This window comes from Notamacropus eugenii, chromosome 6 (genome assembly GCF_028372415.1).
Source record: "Notamacropus eugenii isolate mMacEug1 chromosome 6, mMacEug1.pri_v2, whole genome shotgun sequence".
Lineage (NCBI taxonomy): Eukaryota > Metazoa > Chordata > Mammalia > Diprotodontia > Macropodidae > Notamacropus > Notamacropus eugenii.
This window is the reverse complement of record NC_092877.1, coordinates 326,505,520-326,528,919: the sequence shown is the minus strand read 5'-3', so window position 1 is coordinate 326,528,919 and position 23,400 is coordinate 326,505,520. Positions and strand designations below refer to the sequence as shown.

At 38.9% G+C, this 23,400-nt stretch overlaps 1 protein-coding gene and 1 long non-coding RNA gene across 4 annotated transcripts in view; one reads left to right on the top strand and one right to left on the bottom strand.

Annotated features, from left to right (window-relative positions):
* Positions 1 to 23,400, bottom strand: part of COL4A3 (collagen type IV alpha 3 chain) — a 173,276-nt gene that overhangs the window by 10,927 nt on the left and 138,949 nt on the right. For all 3 annotated transcript variants that reach the window (XR_011968996.1, XM_072617991.1, XM_072617992.1), the window contains 7 exons: positions 21,238 to 21,285; positions 19,244 to 19,429; positions 17,469 to 17,599; positions 10,371 to 10,443; positions 7,578 to 7,649; positions 7,366 to 7,491; positions 4,192 to 4,290 (listed from right to left, as the gene is read on the bottom strand). Coding sequence is in view for 2 of the 3 variants with exons in the window: in XM_072617991.1 (XP_072474092.1) it covers positions 4,192 to 4,290; positions 7,366 to 7,491; positions 7,578 to 7,649; positions 10,371 to 10,443; positions 17,469 to 17,599; positions 19,244 to 19,429; positions 21,238 to 21,285 (735 nt within the window). In the remaining variant the exon portion in view is untranslated. The remainder of the gene's footprint in view (positions 1 to 4,191; positions 4,291 to 7,365; positions 7,492 to 7,577; positions 7,650 to 10,370; positions 10,444 to 17,468; positions 17,600 to 19,243; positions 19,430 to 21,237; positions 21,286 to 23,400) is intronic.
* LOC140509932 (uncharacterized) lies at positions 620 to 13,618 on the top strand. The gene is made up of 4 exons (XR_011969011.1): positions 620 to 809; positions 5,997 to 6,212; positions 9,640 to 9,777; positions 13,014 to 13,618. It is a non-coding gene; the product is annotated as an uncharacterized lncRNA (long non-coding RNA).

The following is a 23,400-nucleotide window of genomic DNA, read 5'->3' as shown; positions in this document are numbered from 1 at the left end:
TATTTAAATGTTAGAGGAAACATGAACAAAAAGTTACTGAAAAGTACATCCATAATCACCAGATTCCAAACTTGTCACTCAAAATTGTTCAGTGAATGTTCCTGTGTATCTGTTATGGCTTATCCGTGGAAATGTTTGTTGTGCCTAATAATAACTAACATTTATATAGTCCCTAATATGTGCCAGATCTTCCTTCCTTCCTTCCTTCCCATTCCCAAAACCATAAACCCATTGCACTCTGAAGCGCATGAGCTGGACAACAATAGGTCCCTGCCCAAGCTCCACTTAATGGCTGGCTTACAGTGATTATCACTAGTACCAGTTTCTGTTACTTTAGCTATTTTTTCTTTTGTTCGTTAAAAGTGCCATTCCCTAACTACTTCTTAAAGAGGCCTATTCATTCAATGGGCATTATTACCTCCCTCTAAGTGAGTACCTGAAAAGGCCAGCCTAAAAAGGCCAAGGTCTCCCATTGCATCCTGGGCCATCTCCAGTCATCCTGATGAATATCTGGTCACTGGACCCAGATGGCTCAGGAGGAGAAAGTGAGGCTGGTGACCTGCACAGCCCTCCCTCACTCGAAACAAGTCAAGTGCAAGTCATGTCATCTTTTCTCTGATGTCATGGTCCTCTTTGAAAATGAAAGACGAACACAGTATGTGCCAGATACGGTGCTATGCACTTCACAATTATTATCTCATTTGATCCTCACAGCAACCCTGGGAAATAGATGCTATTATTATCACCATTTTACAGATGAAGAAACTGAGGCTAAGAAGTGAAGTGATCTGCTCAGGGTTACAAAGCTGGTAAGTGTCTTATGCTAGGTTTGAACTCAGATGTTTCTGACTCCAGGCTCAGCGCTCTATCTACTGCACTGCCAGCTGCCCCATGTAGAATAGCCATTCCAGTAAGGAATGAATGAATGATTGAATTGAATGGACGTGGGCATTACTTTTTAATGATTTAGCCAAACAGAATCTTCTGATATTTGGTGTTGTCATTACTTATGTAGATATGTTATCTCCTTGTAATATACCGAAGCTCTTAAAAAAACAAATTTTTAATCATATTTGTATACCATCTAGTACCTAGGTAACCAGCACCCTATACATTGTAAGTACTCAAATATTTATTAAATGAATTAGCTCAAATGTCAAAGATATCAGAAAGTCAAACAAAATCAATTGAAATTTTGAATTTTGAAATTTTGAAAGAGGTATATTAGCAAAACAGTTATGAGGTTACCTGCACTTGAACAGTAAACTCAGCAAAAATGTATTAAGCCCTTGCTATGTGTGAGGCACTGCTGTAGGTGCTAGAAAAGCAAAGGTAAAAGAGGCCCTGACCTCAAAGAGCTTCTGTTCTTCTATGTGTGCCCACATAGAGATAGAACTAATACAAAACATGTGATTTCAGAAGAGGGAAGGGCACTCCTCCTGAAGGGGATGAGGGTGGGCCTCAAGTAGGAGCGGCCACTGGAGCTGAGCCAAGAAGGGAGCTAGAGATGCTAAGAGGTAAGGGCTGAGAAGTAAGGACATTCCCAGGATGGGATGATCTTCTGTATACAGGCATTGAGGTGGCAAGTGTATAGGGAATAGTCAGTAGACCAGTGAGCCTGGAACATGGAGTGTGTGAGGTAAAGGAATGCATAATCAGGCTGCAAAGATCTATTGAAATTGGATTATGAAGGGCTTTAAATGTGACCAGGGACCCATTAGAGTTACTGGATAGTGAAGTTTCCTGGTCAGACCAGCACTGCAGGAGTATCATTGTGGCAACCACGTGGAGAATGAAATGGAGTGGGAAGGACCTGGAAGGAGGAAGACCAATTAGGAGTCTATTGCAGTGTCCAGGGGAGAGAGAACGAGGGTAGTGGCACTGTGAGTGAATGCCAGAGGTGCTGTGGGGGAGGAACAGATGAGACTGGAGGGTGAGAGGAAATAGTGGAGAATAATTCCAGGGTTCAAACTAAGATAACTGGAGGAGGCAATCAGTGGTGTCCTCAACAAAAAGAGGGGAGTTAGGAAGAAAAGTGGGTTTTGTGGGAATGATGATTAAAAAAAAATAACCAGTTTTGATAAACTAGAGACTTGGGAAAGAGCTCCCTATTTTGCAACTCCTGGCAAAAGTGGAAAGAAGTTTAGTATAAATGAGTTTTTGACCAGTGTCTTATACTATATACCACAGATAAATTCAAAATAGATGTGTGACCTAAATATTAAAGATCATGCTTTAAAAACAGTCAGGTTAGGTGCGTTGTACTATGCCCAGGGGATGAATTCTTAAGTCAAAGTATAGAGGTGATCTCAAAACATAGATAATTTTATTACATGAAGTTGGACAGCTTTTATATGATCAAAATTAATGCAATTAGGGTAAGAAGGGAAAGAGTTGATTGAGAAAAAAAAAATCTTACTACCAAAGAGCTCTGATAAGAGTCTGATGTCTAAGACTTATAGGCAACTAATAGAAATATGAAAGACAAAATGTATACAGAGATCCCACCATTATACATATATATGTACATACACACATATATACATACATGTATATATATGTGTGTGTGTGTGTGTGTGTGTGTACATATGGAATGTTCCTGTATCCACTGCCTGGGACATTGTTGGTATATTGGGGAATGGCTAAACAAATTGTGGTACATGAGTAATAGACTACTACTGTACTGGAAAACATGATAAAAAAAATTCAGAGAATCATGGGAAGATTTAGATGAACTGATGCAGAGTGAATTAAGCAGAACCAGAAAGCAAATTGTATAATATAAATGAAAAAATCCATATCCAAGGCTGTGTATTATAATGCCTGTGTTTTTCCCCAAAGAGATAAGAAAGTCCACCTCCCTTCCCTTCCCCCCCTTTGCAGGTGGTGGGCTCTGTCTGCCTGTGGAACAGCACTTGTACCAGCAGACCTGATTGATGTGATGCTTAGTTTTGCTGACTTGTGTGTTCTCTTTTTCTTTATTGTTAAAAGGAAAAGTGAACCCAGTAGGGAAGGGGAAGGAATATGTAGCAAAATCAAGGTGACACAAAAACAAAAGAGCCATAAGAATGAAACATTTCTAAAAAGAAAGTTATGTTTTGGACCTCAGTTTGAGATGCCTTTGAGACATTCAGGTGGAAATATCCAACATGCAATGGGGGAACGAAAGCACAGGAGAAATGAGAGGACTAGGTAGTGTAGACTTTGGAGTCATCTCCATAGAGACAGTAATTGATCCTACGAGACCAGATGAGACCAATGAGAAAAAGTAAAGGGAGGAGGCCCAGGCAGAGCCTGCAAAGGAGACTAAAAAGGAGACGTAGGGAAGGTAGGAGAACACAGAAGAATGCAGGAAGTGTTGATTGCTACAGATCGACCAAGAAACCTGGGTAGCTAAGAAAAGGCAGCTGCATTTGTCAATTAAAAATTGTTGGTAACCTTGGGCAGAGCAGTTTTCATTCAAGTGGTGGGGTAAGCAGTCGTAATGCAAGAGGTAGAGAGAAGTGACTGGGATATGAGACAGTGGAATCAGTTTATCTCCGTCAGAGAAAACAGTTACTTGAAGTACAAGGAGTCCAGATAAAAGCTGTCATTCCACACAGAGAATGCTTTCCCAAACTTTATTGATGGTCTCACGGGGAGGAGAACAGCTGGGCATGAAGCAAAACTTCAGAGCTGTTTGAATTTGCATTTCTCATTCTATTAGTGATTTGAGCAGGAAGGCTATAGAGTAGATTAGAGTGCTAGGCCTGGAGGCAGGAATGTCAGATCAAATCTAGTCTTAGGCACATATTGGCTGTGTGACTTTGGGCAAGTCTTTCTAACCTCAGCTTTCTTTAATTTCCTCAAGTACAAAATGGGGAATAAAACAGCACTCCTCTGGCAGTTATTGTGAGGTTCTACTGAGATGATATTTATATACATACATACATACATACACACACACACACACACATATGCTTATTCCCTTTGCCTTTTCCTTCCCTCCAGGGCAATGGAGTAGATGGGAAGATTGTTCTGCCCAGTAATTCCTAGATTTCTTTTCTGTTTCTCTTGACCTCTCCCTGTAGTTAAGGGGAAGGGTAAATGAAAAAAGCCCGTATTACCTTGAAAGTTACACAGTGTCTTGCCAAACACAATGACTCTTTACAAGCCTAATTTTGTTGGGAAAATAAGTCAAGATGTATTTACCAGTTTCTCCTTTAGATCCTTTGTTGCCTTTTTCTCCAACTGGTCCAGGAATTCCTGGTTTTCCTGGTTTCCCTGGTTGACCTCTTGGTCCTTGAAGTCCTGTTCAGCACCAAACATTGCATCATTGCATTCACACATGTGGAAAAGCACAATAAACAATAAAAACAATAAATCAACTATCATTCTCATACATGGGAAAACAATAATAAAAAGGAGTAAGGGGCAAGTGGGTGGCACACAGTGTACAGAGCGCTGGATCTAGAACTTGCGTTAAATCTGTCCTTAGACGCTGACTAGCTGTGTGGTCCTGGGCAAGGCATTGAGCCACTGTTTGCTTCAGTTTCTTCAACTGTAAAATGAGATATATATGGTTTCTCCTTCAAAGAGGACCATGACATCAGGAAGATGATGCAATGACTTGTGAGTGAATTGGATTTAAGTGAGGAAGGGCTATGCAAAATCACCAGCCTCACTTTATTCTCCGGAACCATCTGGGTCCAGTGGCCACATATAGATCTGGACTATTGGAGATGGCCCAGGATGCATTGGGGACCTTGGCCTTTTCAAGCTAAAGTCTTTAACAGGTCTCAGTTTGACTGAGGCAATGCCCATTCAGTGATTGTGGCTTAATAAGAAATGAGGCGGAGAATGGCCTTTTTACCTAGTCGCAAATAAAAGGGGGGATCTGGGAGGGGAAAACCCTCAGGGTTTCTGGCCAAAACAGAAATATGCCAAGTAGGGATTGGCCTGGGACCTATTGTTGGCCAGCCAAAGAGAGCCAGAGTAATTTGGGGTTAAAAAAAAGTATCAGTGATTCTTCCTTCCTTCCTTTGTCTCTTTCTCTGTGTCTCTCTTTGTCTCTGTCTCTCTCTGTACCTTTCTTCTTTATGATAAATGAAGAGTTGAAAGCTCTCTTTAGAAAGTATGTTCCCCTTAAAAATTATTATTATATATTATATACTTATATAGTTACAATACGTGATGTCATGTGATAAATGAATTCAAAAGGTAGAAAACTTGCTATATAATAATTAGAAGAGAGGGGTTTCCCGAAGGAAGTAGCATTTGCATTGAGTACTAAAAGTAAGAGTCAAAAGGAATAAACTGTAGAGAGAGGGCATTCTAGGTATAGGGAATGGACTAAGTGCAGCACCCACAGTTTGGGAGTGGGTGGGTGGGGGTGAAGCAGGGAGAAAACTGTCCAGCCAAAAGCAGTTCAAATTGGCTAAAACCAGTCTAAACTGGTTCAAATTGGTCGAAACCAGCAAAACACAGTAAAAATTTTGTCTTAGGTCCAGTACTTGACTAGCCCTTTGAGTCCCCAGCATCCAAAGCCACTGTCTGATTTGGAAAGGTAGATATTAAAATCATCACTGTACAGTAGAATTCCATTATAGTATGGATTTGGATAGGCCAAATAAAAATAGTAATAATAATTTACATTCATATTGTGCTTTACAGATTGCGAAGTTACTTCCTGACAATAAACCTGAAAGATAGCTAGTATAAGCATTATTATTCTCCTTTTCACAGGATCACAGGACTTGTTAGAAATAACTTTATAGACCAGCTAGTCCCACCCACACCAGGAAAAGAATTCCCCCTGTAACTGAACCAATAAGTGGTCATTTAGTGTGTGCTAGAAGATGTCCAGTAAAGGGGAATCTTTTATTGCTTGCAGCCTCAGTCCTGCCCCAGAGGGTTAAAGAGAACAAGTCTAATTCCTCTTTCAAATGAGAGCTTTTCCAGAACCTGAAGACAGGTGTCATGATTCCCTTCTCCCTCCTCATTCTGCTTTTCTCCAGGCTCAGCATCCCCAACTCCTTTAACTGTGGCTTGCAATCAAGAGCCTTTATCATCTACTCGACAATCACCAGTCCTTAAACTTTGGATCCTGGAACTTAATTCAATACTCTGTATATGGAGAAGGGATTCTGCTCATCTATAATTCTGTGGTTAACAGGGCAAACAAGCCAACAAAATCCAAGGTGCAAGACCTACAATTCGAAAATGACTTGCAGGTGGGTGAAGGGTATGATTAGAGTTCCAGTCTATCTCTTTTTACTTCGAAGTTCATTGTAACATATAGCATAGTGAAACACTTCAACACAAGCAGACACGTAGTCACAAGGAAGGAGGAGGGAGGGAGAGAGGGGAAGAGAGAGAGAGAGAGAGAGAGAGAGAGAGAGAGAGAGAGAGAGAGAGAGAGAGAGAGAGAGAGAGAGAGAGAGAGAGAGAGAGAGAGAGAGAGAATAGACTGTGGTTTAGTGGATAAAAGAACTTGTAGGAAGCCAAAAAGACCCGGATTCAGGATCTGTCTCTACCACTTAAAAACTGGCCAAGTTGTGTGATCCAGGGCAAGTCACTTACATTTGCAATACAGCCTTCTAAGACTTAGAAATAAATAGAAGAGAAGGTGTCAGTTTTCATAGATAGAACTTCCTCACTCAGAAATTGGGCAAAGTAATGAAATCATAGATACAGTCCTTGTCCCTCCATGGTAAATGTTAGATGCCTAACATCCCACCCATTGACAAAGTGACTTATTTTGCATCAGGAAAGCTCACCTTTCAGAGCACTCACAATTGATTATGGCGTATAATAATCAGGACAAACATTCAAACATACTTATCTAGAAAACACAAGTCAGCTGATTTTCTTAACAGTTCAATATAGATTCAACATCTTTTAGCTGCCAAGTTGTACACCAAACTGGATCACTGGGTTTATCATTACAGCACACTGTCTAAAGTTGTGTGGTTTAACCTCAAAGCAAATGACTCCTCTTTTAATATTGGGAAGCAGACGAGATATAGATTTAATAGTACAATATGTAATAGTTTAGAATTAGTTAAACCTGATTCCTTTGATTCCTTACTCTATTTATTAGATTTGGCAAATCACTTACCCAATCTGTCTCAGCTTCTTTGTCTGTAAAATGAGAATAACAATACTTGTACCTCTCTATCTTCCAGGGTTGTTGTGAGGAAAATATTTTGCAAAGCTTAAAATACAATCTTGTTCATAGATTGAAAATTTTAGATGACTGCTTGGATCATCTGGTCAGCCTCTTATGAAGGAGGCAACTGTTTTTCTATTTGCCAAGCTGTAAATGTCAACAGTTATTAGAGAATAACTTTTCAGTGATTCAGTTTCATATATCTGATTCCCAACCTGGGTATCCTACTGGTCCTTGTGGTCCAGGTTCTCCCTGCATTCCTGGGTCTCCAGGTTGACCAGGAGGCCCTGGGCTTCCTGGCAGAGACAAAATTTTAATTGTTCCAGGGTGTCCAGGTTGACCTATTGACACAAACACAATAAAAAGATAATTTATTACCTTTAGAAATGTTCTGTTACCTTTATAAAGTACCAACAAAAAAATTTACCAGGAGGTCCTGGTGGCCCAGTTGACCCTGGAGGTCCAAATGGTCCTGGAGGTCCTAGATTGCCTTTTTCTCCTACAGGAAAAACAAAATTTACAATAATCATATTGTCATTATACTTTGGGGGAATGCAAGCCATTTCTGCCTTCAAGTTGGCGATATACTTTAAACCAAAGATTCTCAATTTTTGCTGTGTCATGGACCCCTTGGGCATCTGGTGAAGCCTATGAACCCTTCTGCAAATTATGTTTATAAATACATGAAATAAAATCCATAGGGATTTCAAAGGAAACTATATTGAAATATAGTTATCAAAATATGAAAAAACAAAACAAGTTCACTGACACTGGGTTAAGAGTCTCTGCTCTAAATAGAAACTGTAGATTAGAGATATAGAGGTTAACATTAGAAGCATTATTATGAGTCCTGCCTGAGGCATGACTCCAGAATAAAAGTTGGGGGTGACATAATCTAAACTATGTCAATGTAGAGAAAGCTTTTCATCTTGACATTTGATGAAGATTTCAGTCCAGTCACATGCTTGGCCAGGCTATAAGCAGAAGCACAAAGTAGAGGAGGCAACAAAAAACACATTTTGCAGGACAAGGGTTCTTAGTTACTAGTTTTCTGAATTCAGAAACCAATTCAGTTTAATTAAATTTTAGAATAGAGACATTAGGAAGCCAAACCTCATTAAAAATTCACTGGAACATTCTTCTGGTGAGGGACAGTGCTTAAATATTATAATTATTAATGTTCTTAATGTCTTTTTTGATGGTTTACTGAATTTGGATATGTCAGGGCATCTCTTTCTAGTACCCTGGAGAGTAAATATAAACCCTGCCTACTTTTTACCTAAGTTTACTAAATGGTGAGGTTTCACTTTTCATTTCTAGCCTTTGACACAGGTAAATGGAGGACAGTAAGATCCCTGAATCCGGAGCCAAGAATAGGTTTTGCTGCTCAAACCAGATTAAAGTGTAATTGGGAAATAGTTAATGTGAATAAAAATATAATACAGCATGGATAACATGCGGTTTTCTAAGTCATCATGTTGGTTAAGGATCCTTATGTACAGTTTAGTGGCCTTCATTTCTGTTTGAATTTGACACCACACACTCACTTTAAGGCATCTAGTTAATGATTGCAGTTTTCAGGAAATAATTACATGTCTTTAGTGAAAGAAGGGATAGGGACTGGGCCTGTGATTTCGGTGGTATAGAGAATTCTTAAGACTCCTACCAATAAAGGATGACACCTTTGCAATTTATAGTCTTAGAGAGTTGCCTAGAGCAGTGCTCTCAAACTCAAATAGAACTGGGGGCCAGTAATCCATACATAGGAATCTCTGCATGTTACATGTTGGCTTAGTTTTAAAATGTGATATTATCTATGTCTTATTTCATTTTTATTTATTTTATTAACTGTTTCTTAATTACATTGTAATCTGGTTTGGGCAGTACCATGGAATGTTGTGAGCAGCCAGGCCTTGCAAGTTTGATACCTGTGGCTTAGAGTCTATGCCCAAAGTCACAGCAGCCATTTCTGGGTCAGAAGCAAAACCAGAACCTGGGCCTTTCTGACTGTGAAGCTGGCTTTCTCACTATTATGTGACATGGTCTTTCAGGGTCGTTGGGGGAGAGACAAAAACATAACACATTAAAAATATAAGATTAATAGTGAAGATGAATTGGTAATTGCCCAGAAAGTTGTCATCTTAATGACATTTTCAGTGAAGAAATATTTTTGTAGACTTTTTGAGATAAAAATTTCCAAGCAAAAATTATAAAACCATAGTAATATTTTATGGGGACCAATTGGAAGATCTAGTGGCTTACTCTAGGAGTTTAGGAAAGAGAGCAGCCATCATCCTACAAAGTTGGCAGTATAGACCTCAGCAATTCTTTTGAGAAGGTTTCCCCAGGACTTCTTATGTAGTCAACTGACTTTGATCTAATGCTTTAAGGTTTGCAAAGTGCATTTCTAGTCCTTACAACAAACTTCATTCACTTCTTTATACTATGTGATGATAAATAAAAGTCGTATGATCATCTCCATTCCACAGATGTGAAAAAGGAGAGTCTCAGAGGTTGTGACGTGTCCATAGTCACTTAACTAGACATTGCCAGAGATGGAATTTGAACACTGGGCTCTTCTGACTTTAAGTCTAACACTCAAGGAGCTTCAGCAAGTCTAAAAGTGGGTACGTTCTATACTTTCTAGAATCTTTTCTAGGCCTAGAGGGAAGTAGTTGCTACCAGGAATTCTTTGCACATTGAAAACTGTCTTGCCTCTCTAGTCTAGCAGAGCTCTTCAGAATCTTCTACTCTGACTTTTGGCTAATATCTTGCATTAAAGGGTCAGTATAAAGATCAGATCAGGAACAATGAACATTCTATTCCCTTCTGAAACCCATCTCATCTGCCCTTGTCTTCTACAACTAATTTTTTTGGCACCATTCAACTTGGGTGAACTTATTACTTAATATTTATGCTTTGTATAGCAAAACCTTTCTTAATTTACAAAGAACATACCATGGGAATTGGCAAAATCATTAAGACAAATCCATTACTTTACAATCCCATATAAAGGTCATGGCACTTAAAGGATTGCTATTGATGAAAGATTCCATGTCTATTTTCTGAAACTTTAAAAAGTGTTTTTATTTCTGTTCCCATGGTGTATATTTATTCCCCCTACATCAAGACTTTGAACCTGGGGAATTTAGTCATCGGATTATAATTGGAGATTGTTTTTGTTCCCCCAAAGCCGTGCAGAGAATATTTAGACAAGTACCTGTCATGCCAGGAAATCCTTGAAATCCAGGATCGCCTGGAAAACCTGGAAAACCTGGGGTGCCTGGAATTCCCTATAATTTAAAACAAGGAATTGCAGAAGAGTTACCACATCATAATGTTATCCACAAAATTTTCTTCATGAGGTAGACAGTAAGATACAACATTATATTGAGAAAGTTTGTCAGGAAAGGTTGGCATATTTCAATCCAGTTCCTTGACTAATCAGACACATTCCAGAGACAGTCAAAGGTATTTCATCAAGAAAATCATTCTTTGTAATTTCAATGTAGCATGTTTAATAAGATATCATTATAATATATAATGTTATATATTATATATAACAAAATATACTAATATTATTAAAATACAGTATTTTCTGAAGTCTGCTAGATATAACTTTCTGGATGTGGATGCTTTACAGATGAAAGCAGACATTTAGCCAGATTAAAAATGAACAATGTGTGTTCGTAATTATAAGAAAAGTGATGTAACAGGTGGAATGGTCATGTCCAACACCTATTCCTACCAAGCCAACAGGGGCATTAGTTTCCATTGTGTATGTATGTATGGTGTTGAGGAGGCAGGAAATATGGGAAACCTGGGATGGAAAGGGAGCTAGGAACATTGTCAATTTGCAGGGATGACAGGTGCTAGAACGATCAATGAGTCCATCAACAAGTGTTTATTAAGCACCTACTATATGCCAGGCACTGGGGATGCAAATACAATAAATGAATAGTCTCTACTCCTGGGGAGCTTACACTCTAAGGATGAGACAACAAAGACCTGTATGAATATGTACAGAATAAATACCAATAAATTCAAAGTCATTTGATACCAGGTCAGAAAAGACTGAATGCATTTCTGTCAAAGACACCACCATCCTTTCAGTCTCCCAGATTTGTCACCCTGGTGTTATACTTGATGCCTTCACTCTCCATGACCAGTCAGTTGCCAGATCATTTGCCTCACATCCAACCTCTTCACTCTACTTGCACAGCTGCACCTTCCTTTAGGCCCACATCACCTGTCCCCTAGATTATCACAGCAACCTCATAACAGATGAGATGATACTCCCCTACTCAATTCACTCCATTGGTTTCCTACTGTTCCTAGGACAAAACAGAATTTCTGTTTAGCTTTTAAAACTATACAATCTAGTCTCAGCCTAGCCTTTCAGTATCGTTGGGCATTACTGCACTCCCCATATTCTGTGTTCCAGCCACATTGGTCTTTTCTTTCTTCTTCACACATAACACTTCATTTCCTGCCTTTGACTGCATCATATGCCTACAGTGTATTATTTTATCTTCACTTTTCCACCTCATAGTCAGTCCCTTTATCCCTTGAAGATGCAGCGTAAACATCATCCTCTTCATGAATCCATACCTATTTCCCCCAACTATTCATCCCCCCTTCTAAAGCTATCTTTAGTTAATTAATTTGCATATATTTGCATTTATTCATTTTGTATGTGCTTGTCTCTCCCATGAGAATCCAATCCAATAAACATTTATTAGGCACCTATCACGTGCCTAACTAATAAAGCATTGTGCTAAGCACTGGGGATACAATTAATAGAAAGACAGTCCCTGCCCTTAAGGAATGGGCAGGGCGCCGGGGAGACAATAAACAAAAGGATTCTGGACAGCAGGGTGGAGGAAGGAATGCCAGGGATACCAGGCAGTAGCATTTTGTTTCCTTGTTGTTGAGTCATTTCAGTTGCATCTGACTGTGACCCCATTTGGGGTTTTCTTGGCAATGACAGTTGGAGTGGTTTGCTGTTTCCTTCTCCAGCTTATTTTACAGATGAGGAAACTGAGGTAAATAGGGTGAAATGACTTGCTCATGATCACACACTAGTAAGTTTCTAAGGCTAAATTTGAACTCAGGTTTTCTTGACTCCAAACCTGGTACTCTATCCTTTGTATCACCTAGCTGCTTCATCTTGTTACCTAGAGTTGAAAAAACCAGACAGGGCAACAAATGCAGAATGTAAAGGAAGGCATTGGGAGGAGTTTGATACTCTACCCTCTAGCCCTCTGATCCATGGGAAGAGAGAGCTAAGGGAGATGCTGTCAAGGCTTGAGTGAGCAGCACAGTGATAAAGATCAGAGGTCACGGGATTCATCTGGGAGGGGTATCTTGTTCCCTGGAGTCTGGAAAAAAACAGACAGGGCAGTGGCTGCTGTGTGAAAGCAGTCTTATACTTGTGTATCTTTGAAACCTAGCACATAGTAGGTACTTTAAAATGCTTGTTTTCTTGTTGAGCTGTGACCTGAAGGCTTCTGTGAGGCTGAGGAGTAGATAGAGTAAATACTAGGCATGTCCATGAAAAGGTATAGAGTGTCCTGGGTGAGGATCAGAGAGGGCAGTTTTGCTGGATTTCAGAGCATTTGTGGGATAATAATAATGTGTGAGGAATATGGAAAATAAGTTGAGGCAAATTTGTGAAGGGCTTTAAAAGCTAAACAGGAGTTTACATTTGATTCTAGTGGCATTGGAAAGCTATTGGAATTAAGGAGTCTCAGGCATGAGACTCCTTAGATTCCAAACTGCCAAGTTGCTTAGATTGGAACGAGAACTTCCCAAAGGGGCTTTAAATCAAAATAATAATTATTCAATTTCTTTCACTTTACAGCTAAAACTAATTCTGGGAAAATGCTACTGTTTGGAAATATTATGATGAGACTTACAAAAAATGCTAATGGATAACAATTTCAAAAGCTTTTTAAAGCTGTGTTTGAGCCAGGAAGAGGCTATCTTCTCAGGAAAGAGGATGTAATGTTCATCTAGAGCAGCAATAAGGTAAAATTACTCAGCTGCTATTTTGCTTCTCTATTAAGGAGAATGATCTTCATATTTGAAAGGCCACAATAGTCATGGTTAGGAAACAATGAAAAAATCCAGGCTTGATGAAATAATAGTAAGAACTTGAGCACTCAGAAGGTTTAATTGGATTCAGGTCTTAGACCCAGATGACACGTTCCAGGGTATGGAAATAACTTTTGATAGGACCGTATCAAGAAACAAGCACATACATTGCCTTGTAGTCAGTCTTTGAAGGATCATGGAAGATGGCAGAGATGCCAGAAGACTAGAAACAAATGTGGTTTCATGGAAAGAAGCTGGAAGATCTAAATTCACATCCCTGCTCTGTCCATTATGACCTACAGGATATTTAATCCTCTGAACCTCAGTGTCCTGTAAACTGAAGGGTTTCAACCAGATAGCTTATAAAGTCTCTTCCAGTTCAAGTCCTGTGAAATGTCTCAATTTTTAAACATGGAAGTGCTGGAAACCACGGAGCAATGATTTTAATGTTGGTCCTTGACAATTCCAGCATAGATGATTAAATAGATTTTAAGTCCTGGAAATAAATGAAGTGCTGATAACTATGAGCCAAGATGAGTTCAGTATTAGATTATAAAAATACTCACTAGATTATAAAATTCCTGACTAAAATGACTATATTAATAATTTTTAACTCTCCCCCAACATTTAGCACAGTGCATTGCAGGTACTTAAGGTTTGTTGAATAAATGAGTAAAAACTAATTTAATTTTCTTTTGTGATAGGGCTACTGAGCTAGGAGTAGATCAGGAGACTTACAAAATAATCTGTCTTTATTTCAACAAAGCACTTGACAAAATCTTTCATGATATACTTGTTGATAAGATAGAAGAGTATGGAGTGGACCATAGTTTGGTGAAATGTACTATTGTGGCTCCTTTCCATCCTCATTCTTCTTGACCTTTTGGTAGCATTTAACACTGTTCACTACCTTCTCCTGGATCAACTCTCCACTGGAGTTTTATGGCATCATTCTTTTTTGGTTCTCCTGCCTTCTCAGTCTCCCTTGCTGGATCTTCATGTAACACCTGCTAACTACAGGTATTCCCCAAGACTGTCCTGGGCTTTCTTTCCCCTCTCTGTTCTGTCTTTCACTTGGTGACCTCATCAGGTTCCATGGTTCAATGATCATCTCTAGGTCATCATTATACAGATCTATATATCCAGACTTAATCTCTTCTGAGCTCTAGACCCACACTACCAACTGTTTATTGGATGTTTTCAACTGAATGTTCCCCAGGCATCTCAAATTCAATATGTCCAACACAGATTTCATTGTCTCCCTCCACACCCAACTCCAAGTCCACCTTTACTATTTCCCTATTACCATTGAGGCGTCCACAATTCTTCTGGTTACCTAGGTCCACAGCATCTATGCCCTTCTCAACACTACCCACATCCAGACATTTGTCAGATCTCATCCCTTCTTATGCTACCTCTCTGCTCACATAACCACCGTCCTAGCTCAGGCCCTTATCACTTCACACTTAGACTATTACTTTAGCTTTATAATTGGTTTCCTTGGATTATCTCTCTCCACTACAATCCATCTCCCACAGCTGCCAAAGTGATTTTAGCCTAATATAAGGAAGAACTTTCTAATAATTAGAACTATTCCAAAGTTTAATTGAATAATGTATGAGGCACTGAACTCTAAACCCGGGAAATGATGATGCAGAGGCTAAAAAAAATCACTTTTCTGGGAAGTTGTATGGGGTATTGCTGTATTGTGTGGGAGGCTAGTGTAATGTAAATAACTTTTAAGGTGTTTTTGTTTCAAGTCAACAAACATTTTATAAAGTGCTTGTTTATTTTTGTAAGTGACTAAAAAGGAAAAGTGATATAAAACATGGTGATCCCCAAAAAGCCAAATGATCATAAGAGATTTAAGTATAATAATGGCTGGAAGACAACAAGGAAATGAAAATTGGAAAAGATCTGCTATGATTTCTATAAGAAAACCCTATTTTCTCCACCAAAAGTAGCGGAACTACCACTTTTAGGCTCTGTCATTACAGTGTTCACGGTTTTCATGAGGAAATAGCAATGGCAGTAAGAAAAATATGGGTAGAACAGCCACACTTGCCCATATGTACAAATGGAAGAGGTCTGTACTGGAGGTAATATACTTTTGAGGGATTAAACATTTCTTAGGATATCTGCAAGTGGGAAGACATGAAATATTTTGGGAAAAACGTGCATAGGAGAAAAGATAAGATACATGCACAAATATGGTTGATTGTTGTCCTTTGTGCTGGAAGAGGATCAAAATGACATCACTATGTTGGGGTCAAGGTACAGAGTGTCTGACTGTGGCTGATCAGACCAACATGAGCTTGGAAGGCCCCACCACAGAGTGGTCATAAATAGTCCACATGAAACATTTGGAGTGGAGCTATCTCTAAATTTGTGCATCTTTTGTTTGTTTTGAGATATTGCAATTCTACTTTACTCATAGAGCACAGTGCCTTCTTTGATGTGGGCATGTCATGCTGGGTGGTCCTGTGCTTCAGAGAGATCTTGAAAGTATCCTTGTATAGCTTATCTGGCCTCCATGTGAGTATCTATGGAGAACCCCTTGTGTGAGTTCTCCATAAAATAGTCTTTTAGGCAACTGTCTGTTTGGCATTTGAACAATGTGGCCAGCCCACTGGAGTTCCCTCTCTTTAGTGGAGTCTGAATGCTTGGCAGTTCAGCTCAAAAAAGAACTTCAGTGTCCAGTACCTTAATTTGCCAAAAGTTAATCTTCCTAAGACAATTCGAATGGAAGCAATTTAGTTTCCTGGCATGGTGCTGGTATGTTGTCTAGGTTTCACAGGCATGCAGCATTGAGATCATCACAGCATCTCTGTAGACCTTCAGTTTTGTAGGCAGTCTAATGTTTCTTCTCTCCCACACTTTCCTTCAGAGCCTCCCAACACTGAGCTAGCTCTGGCAGTGTATGCATCAACCTTATCATTTGTGTGAAAATCCCTGGAAAACATACTGCCAAGTAAGTGAACTTATCCATAGCATTCAAAATTTCTCCATCTGCTGTAACTGATGGTTCTTTGTATGGATGGTGCAGTGTTGGCTGGTGGAGAGCCTCTGTTTTTTTCTTATTAATTGTCAGGCCAAAATTAGCACAAGTGATAGAGAATTGATCCATACCTGTTGCATCTCAGCTTTAGAGGCCACATTGAGCACACAATCATGTGAACAAAAAGTCATGCATCAACTCTCCCTCCACAATTATATACACAAAAATATTTATACACAAATAATTATATATTATATACATTTATCTTCTATATAATGTTATATATTACAAATATCAATTATTATACACAAATATAAGGCAGCATGAACTATAAATACTTGGGAAATGTTCAAAGTACTATGAGAAGTCCAAAGAGGCATTTCTCTCAGGTGTTGAGGAAAAGCTTCGTGGAGGATAGAAGATAGATGCTGGGGCCTGAAAGGATCAATGGTGTTTTAATAGGCAGAGATAGTGGGTAAGGGAGGTATATATGTCAGTCATAGAGGACTAAAGATCAAATGCATCTCTGAGAAAAGACAGGCCCAGTTCAGGGAGTATCAAGTAGTCTAGTTTGCAAAATGATCAAAGAATCTGTGAAAAGGAATAGAGTCAGTCAAGAAACACTTAAGTGTTTGTGCCAAGCACTGTGCTAAGTGATGAGGGAACATAGAAAGGGAAAAAACAGTCCCTGCTATCAAGGAACTCACAATCTAGTAGGAAAGACAGCATGCAAATTATGGTACAAACAAGAAATATACACTATAAATAGGAAATAATCAGAGCAGTCTAAACTAGGGGTCATGAAGATGCTAAGGAGGGGAAGTATAGAAGGGATTTTAGGAGACAGAATTGATAAGATTTGATAATTGAATGGGGTGAGAGGAAAGGGAAAGATACTCAAAGATGATTGTGAGGTTTTTGCTGACAACTGTGGTATCATTAACAGAGACAGGGGAAAGTAGGAGGGAACAGGTTTTGTGGAAAGATGGCTAGGATGACTTGATACGTGTTCAGCTTAAGGTGTTAGGATTTATATCCTACTGTTCTTTGATTCATTGAACAATTTGAAACATTCCTTTCCTGTGGCAAAGGTCTCATAAAGCAACTACAGATGGTCCTTAGAGAAATTCTCTTGCTTTCTGTACAAAGTGGATTATAATACTTTTGTGTCCAATATATAAAAGGAACAAAATTCCACTGAAGGTAGTAATCTTCTTGGCTTACCGGATGCCCAGGAGGCCCAGGGTCTCCTATGGTTCCTGGTTGACCTATTGGACCTTGGTGTCCTGGAAAACCTTTTTCTCCTTTTTTTCCTGATATGTATTCACAAGGTGGGCCTGGGGGGCCAGTATCACCTAAATTTATACATAGTCTGTCAGTATTGTCAGAAATCAGGCTGTTTAATAATATCAGTGATTGCTATACTTGAGATCTCTTGAAAGCTAAATTTATTTTTTCCTATAGAAAACTGTTTGTGGTCAATGTAAAAAAAAAATCTGTCCCTTAGTCCTATCAGTGTAAAAAATTTATATGTTCTATATTTCATGGATCTGTGGTTTCCTTAATGTGAATACTCCTTTCACGATTGTTGATGAGAATCTCCTCTTATGACAGCAGAGGTTATACTTTTGGCCAAAAAAATGTTACCTTTTGTCTAACCCGAAGTTCTCTGGTCATCAGACAACTGGTATATACAGTCTCCAGCTGGGTCCTTATTTGAAGCCTTTCTAGCTCCTAGGATATGCTGGAGCTTGTACTCCATTAGTATCATCTTCAGGGACCCAGGGTCATTTCTATGACCAAATAAAGCATGGGAGGAGCACTGTATTATATTAGGACTTTTTATTTTTAAAGATTGCTTTCAGTATGTGTTTTAAGGGAGAAAATTGTCAAAGTTAATGTCATGTATATTGCATTCTTTCATTCGAGCCTTTTTCTGCCCAGGTACAATTTATATACCATTTTACAAGCCATTTTTATTTATGAGAATTAAAATTTATTATACATTTCTACAATATTAGTGATAAGACAGCAAAACAAATGACTGTTTTTAATGGAAAATCATTCCTGACCATTCATTTGTGGTTGTTTGAAAAAGATACCACCCACTGTGCATTGGCTGGAATGATAGGGAAAACTTTTCTAGTTTTCTCTGTTTTCATTGGCAGTTTTTCATTAGATTTAACAAAGCACATGAACAGTGTTGAAAACAAATTGATATGAAGAATTGGTTATATGTATGTTAGAAGCGAAAGTCCAGTTTAATTTTAAAAATCTCCATGGGCATTTCCAAAGGCAGGATGCTTCAAGGAACATGTAAACACCAACAACTCCACACCCGTTTTATAGAGAGGTGATTTAGAGAATTTGTCTGAGTTTGGGTGGTGTCAAACCAGTGATGGTATAGGTAAGGCACTGGCACTGGGAGAGTGAGGACTCCCAGTCTTCATGTGGAAAATTAAGGGAAGATAATGAGTTCCCTTTTAGACATGTTGAGTTTAAGATGAATACAGGATATCCAGTTTGAAATGTGTATTAGGCTGTTGGAGATGTGAGCCTAAAGGTCGGCAGAGAGGTTAGAACTGAATAAGTAGATTTGACAATCATCAGCTTAGAAATGACTATGGAGATCACCAAGTGAAATAGTAGAGCTTGAGGGGAGCTACAGGCCTTTCAATCAGGGTAGTTATATGATTTTTCCCCAATATGGAATCAGGTTTTTATGTGATCCCTCCCCCCATATGAAACCAGGGTATTTATATGATTTTACCTCCCCCCACTATGAAATAAGGGTAGTTATATGAATCCCCCTACCCTCCAGTATGAAATCAAGGTAGCTATGTGATCTCTCCCCAGTATGAAATCAGGGTGGTTTTGTGATTTTTTTCCCAGTATAAAAACATTTGAAACACTCTAAAGTAAAATATCACCTCAGCATTAGACAAAGTAGTTGTGTTTTCTGTTTTTTTCCCCAAATGTTTAGAAGTAAAAACAAATACCTGGACTTCCTCTTAAGCCTGGAGGACCTTGATTTCCTTTTTGGCCTGGAACTAGTGTACCAGGAAGACCTGGTGGCCCTGGTGGTCCTGTCATGCCAGTGGGGCCTGTTGGTCCCACATCTCCCATCACACCTTTCATACCATAGATGCCGGGTAAACCTGGACTTCCTTCATTTCCTTTGTCTCCTGTAGAGAAGAAGGTTTGGTTGATTTTCAGAACATTCCTCTAGCTGTGATAGCATAATAACCACTCTCAAGAAGTGATTCAATGAGGCACCTAGTTGGGTTCCCTGCTTCAATTCTCTCTTCTCTTTAGTTCATTCTCTAGATATCTGCAAAAGTGACTTTCCTAAAGTGTAGTTCTCTCCCCAAAGTACTCAGTAAACTCCTGTGGCTCACAATAACCTCCAGGATCAAATATACACTCCTCTGTTTGGCACTTACATCCCTTAACCATTTGACTCCTCCATGCCTTTTGAGCTATTAGGTATTCTTCCCCTGCACACAAAGTCCAGTCCAGCCCAGCCAAACTGATCGTCTTACTATTCCTTGCACATGATGTTACACCTCCCAGCATGCCTTACTCTGGCTATCCCCAAAGCCTGGTATATACTCTTTCCTCAGATATATCTCTTCGAATCCCTCACCTCAGTGCAAGGACCACCTTCTATGGGAAACCTTCTTTCATCCTGCTAGTACCACTTCCCCCTCAGCTTACCATGTACTTAGATCCCTAGCCTATATTCTCCCTATTCCCCTTCCCTCCCCCCAAGTTTTCTTTAAGGAAGGGGCTTTCACTTTTGTCTTTGTATCCTCAATGCCTTGCATATAATCATCACTTAGTAAATATTCGGTGATTGATTGGTCATACAGTAGTCAGCTCCCTCATTTACAGATGAGGAAGTTGATGCATGAGAGGGTGAAGTGACTTGCCCAAGGTGACACAGCCAGTCTGCAGTAGAGTTGGACTCCTACCTAGGTCTTTGAGTCCTGACTCCCAGTCAGGTACTTTCTCCCCATTCCATTAGATGGACAAAACATAGCTTTTCCCTACTTCATGCGTTCTACCTTTGTGTTGTATCAGGAGGGGAGAGAGAGGAAGAAACAGTCAGGTGGTGCAAGGCATGAACTTCGTAAGTTAGAAGATCCTTGATGTTCCACAGCTAATAACAATAATGAATCTAGACAATGTCAATGATATTCACCAACCAGCCTGCAAAACGTCCAGGAGCCATTTTCATGATCATATTGGTAAAATACTGGATGAGACCAGGGTTCTACTCATCTTGTCTAGACTACTGACACTCTTTAGTCTCAGTGTCTTCATTAACTAAAATGAAAAGGTTGGACCAGGTAATGACTCTATGTTAGTGAACAGTAGTGGCCTGAAATATAACTGGTCATTTGTGTTTTGCAATCATAGATTATTAAAATTCTAAACACTATTTTAGGGTGGGGACCGTATGCTATCTTTGCATCTCCTACAGCATCTAACGTAGGCTTAAGCTTAATGATTGTATGAACAAGTCACACTAAACTCATCTCACTAGTAGTCAAATCACAGTTCTGAATTTTTATACTCTGTGATAGTAAAAATAATTTATAGGTGAATTCATGTGATTCAATTGTCCAGTACTTCTATTTGGAATACTTTGATTTTAAGCATATCAGAGTCAGACCACCCACAGCATGGTGTAACATGTAGAAGAATGGCCTTGGTATTTGGAAGATCTGCTTCTGATGCATGAACTGGGTGACCATGCACAAGTCAATTAATCCTCTCAGTGTCCCAGGAAATTCTCAAAACTATAAATTACAGGCGAGTTGTTATTTGATTGGCTGGTAGAGTTTCTCTGTTAAATGTTTACTGTACTGATAAAATCACAGGTCTAGAATCCTCTCCCATTCCCCCAAGAATTTTATCAGGTATGTACTATTAGAGGCTATTTCTTGAAAATATGGAATATGAGATTTAGAGGAGAAGAACCTCTTACCTTCTAAACCAGGAAGACCTCTTGGACCTGGAAGTGCCCCTAGCAGACCTGGGGAAAAATTTCTGGACATTAGCATTATATGTACCTTATATATCCATGTGGTTCACTTAAGCATTGCATCAGAAGAAAATCTAAATGATACATTATTATTTTTCTGCTTATTTTTGGGGGGACGTTTGTTTTTTTAAAATATGCATAAAAAGATATTAATTCTCATAATGACTATATAAAAATATGTATATCTTATTTTGTACTCTAAGTTTATCATATCTCTGTAACGGATAGCATACTTCACCATCAGTCCTCTGGAATCACAGACAATCTTTGTATTGATCATAGTCTATGTAGCTTTCAGAGTTGTTTGTTTTTTTTTTTTTTTTACAGTGTTGGTCTTATTATATAAATTGTTCCCCTGCTTCTATTAATTTCATTTTTAATCCATCTATGAAAGTTTTCAAAATTGTTCATTTTTCTAATATTGATGTTAAAGTATATATACTGATGTTGTCTGGTTCTGCTTACTTCATTTTGCATTAGTTCAAGGAAGTTTCTTCTTGTCTTTAAAAAAATTTTCATTGATGTTTTCTGTTTTTTACATCACCATAATATAGTTATTCTTCCTTCCCCTTCCTGAGAGCTACCCATATGACAGATCGTGATTTGTTTGTTTTTTGGAGAGGAGAAAAATCAGCACAACTGATCAATACGTTGAGAAAATCCAAAAATATATGCAGTGTATACTATCTGTTGACCTTTTACCTCCACCAAGGAGTAAGTTGGGGGTGTCTTTTCATATATCTCTATTTGAGTCCTGCTTGAGCTTTATAATTTGGTTCCATTTACTTTTGACTTTTTGGTGTGTCGTTGTTCTTTCTATCCACGTCTTTTAGAAATCAGTTTCCTCATTTCTCACATTTTCTAAATTCACATAGTTTATTAAGCACTTTCTGCCACTCAACATATTTTATGTTGACCTTCCCTTAGTATACAGTGCATTGCCTGAAAATTTCAAAATTAGATAACTTTCTCCTTGCTCTCAAAGTGAGCTATATCACAATATAGGGGAAAAAAAAATATCACACATTAGTGTTAAAGGCTGAGTTTTTCTCTGGAGGAAGTTTCCAACCAAGAGTCATGGTCGCAGTCATACTTTGGGGTTTCTTCAGCCTCATCCTGATACTGGAGATTTTCATTCTTAAGAGTAGGGGCCAATTGAAAATATAGGCCAGAGAGACATTAAAAAGGAATTGGTGAATGTATAGATTTGGCATTTTCTGTCTGTGTCACAAGCCATTATGTCTCCTACCTCATAATGCAAAAAAGATGCCCACTTTGTAGAGCTCTTAAGAGAATTTTGATCCTAGACATGATGCAGACCATATACTTAGTTTTTCCTAGACTCCAAAGCCAGTCTCCATGAGATGGCGATGGTAAAACTCTCCTCTTTAATTCTACTTTAAGGGGTCTTACAAAGGCCAGTATCCCAAGTAGATGGTTTTCCACCATCACCTCCCCACAGTGTTTCCCAGTCATGAAGTTCTGAGTTGTTAGAACAGCACTACATAGATCAGATCTCTCCACAGCATAATGCATCTTCTTCCATAGATCTTTTTCTCTTGATGTTTTCATATCATGTGGACAAGATGATTCCAGGATGGGCAGTTTCAGGATCCAGACTGATTTCCTCATGGAATTTTGTCTTGATCATTTTTCTCTGATTCATGCTTTTCATTGAGGGAGTTTTAAACCATTTGAAGGACTGTGCCACTGTCCTTCTGATTGGATTGGAGAGTTCTCCCAATAGAAGTTCTCAGGCACCCAGAACATTTAAAACTGCCCCCAGAAGTCCTATGAAGATGCTAGAGAACATATTATTTGCAGAAATTATGACCACATTCTGTAGACATGGCATATGTGGAGAAATCTAGGCAGATGGGGAACTTCAATCCTTCTGAGGGACTCAGAGTGAGCTATGAGACCATGACTCTTGAGGTGCCTCGGATTTGAGCCTTTCCTATGTTTGGAGCTCCAGGTCAGTTTCCTGGTTTTCTGTTTCACTGTTGTTCCCATTGGTGAGGTATATTCTAGGGTAGTAATAATTACAATTTCATCTAGCATTTGACTAAGCAATCATTACGTTCCAAGCACTGTGTTGGGTGTTGG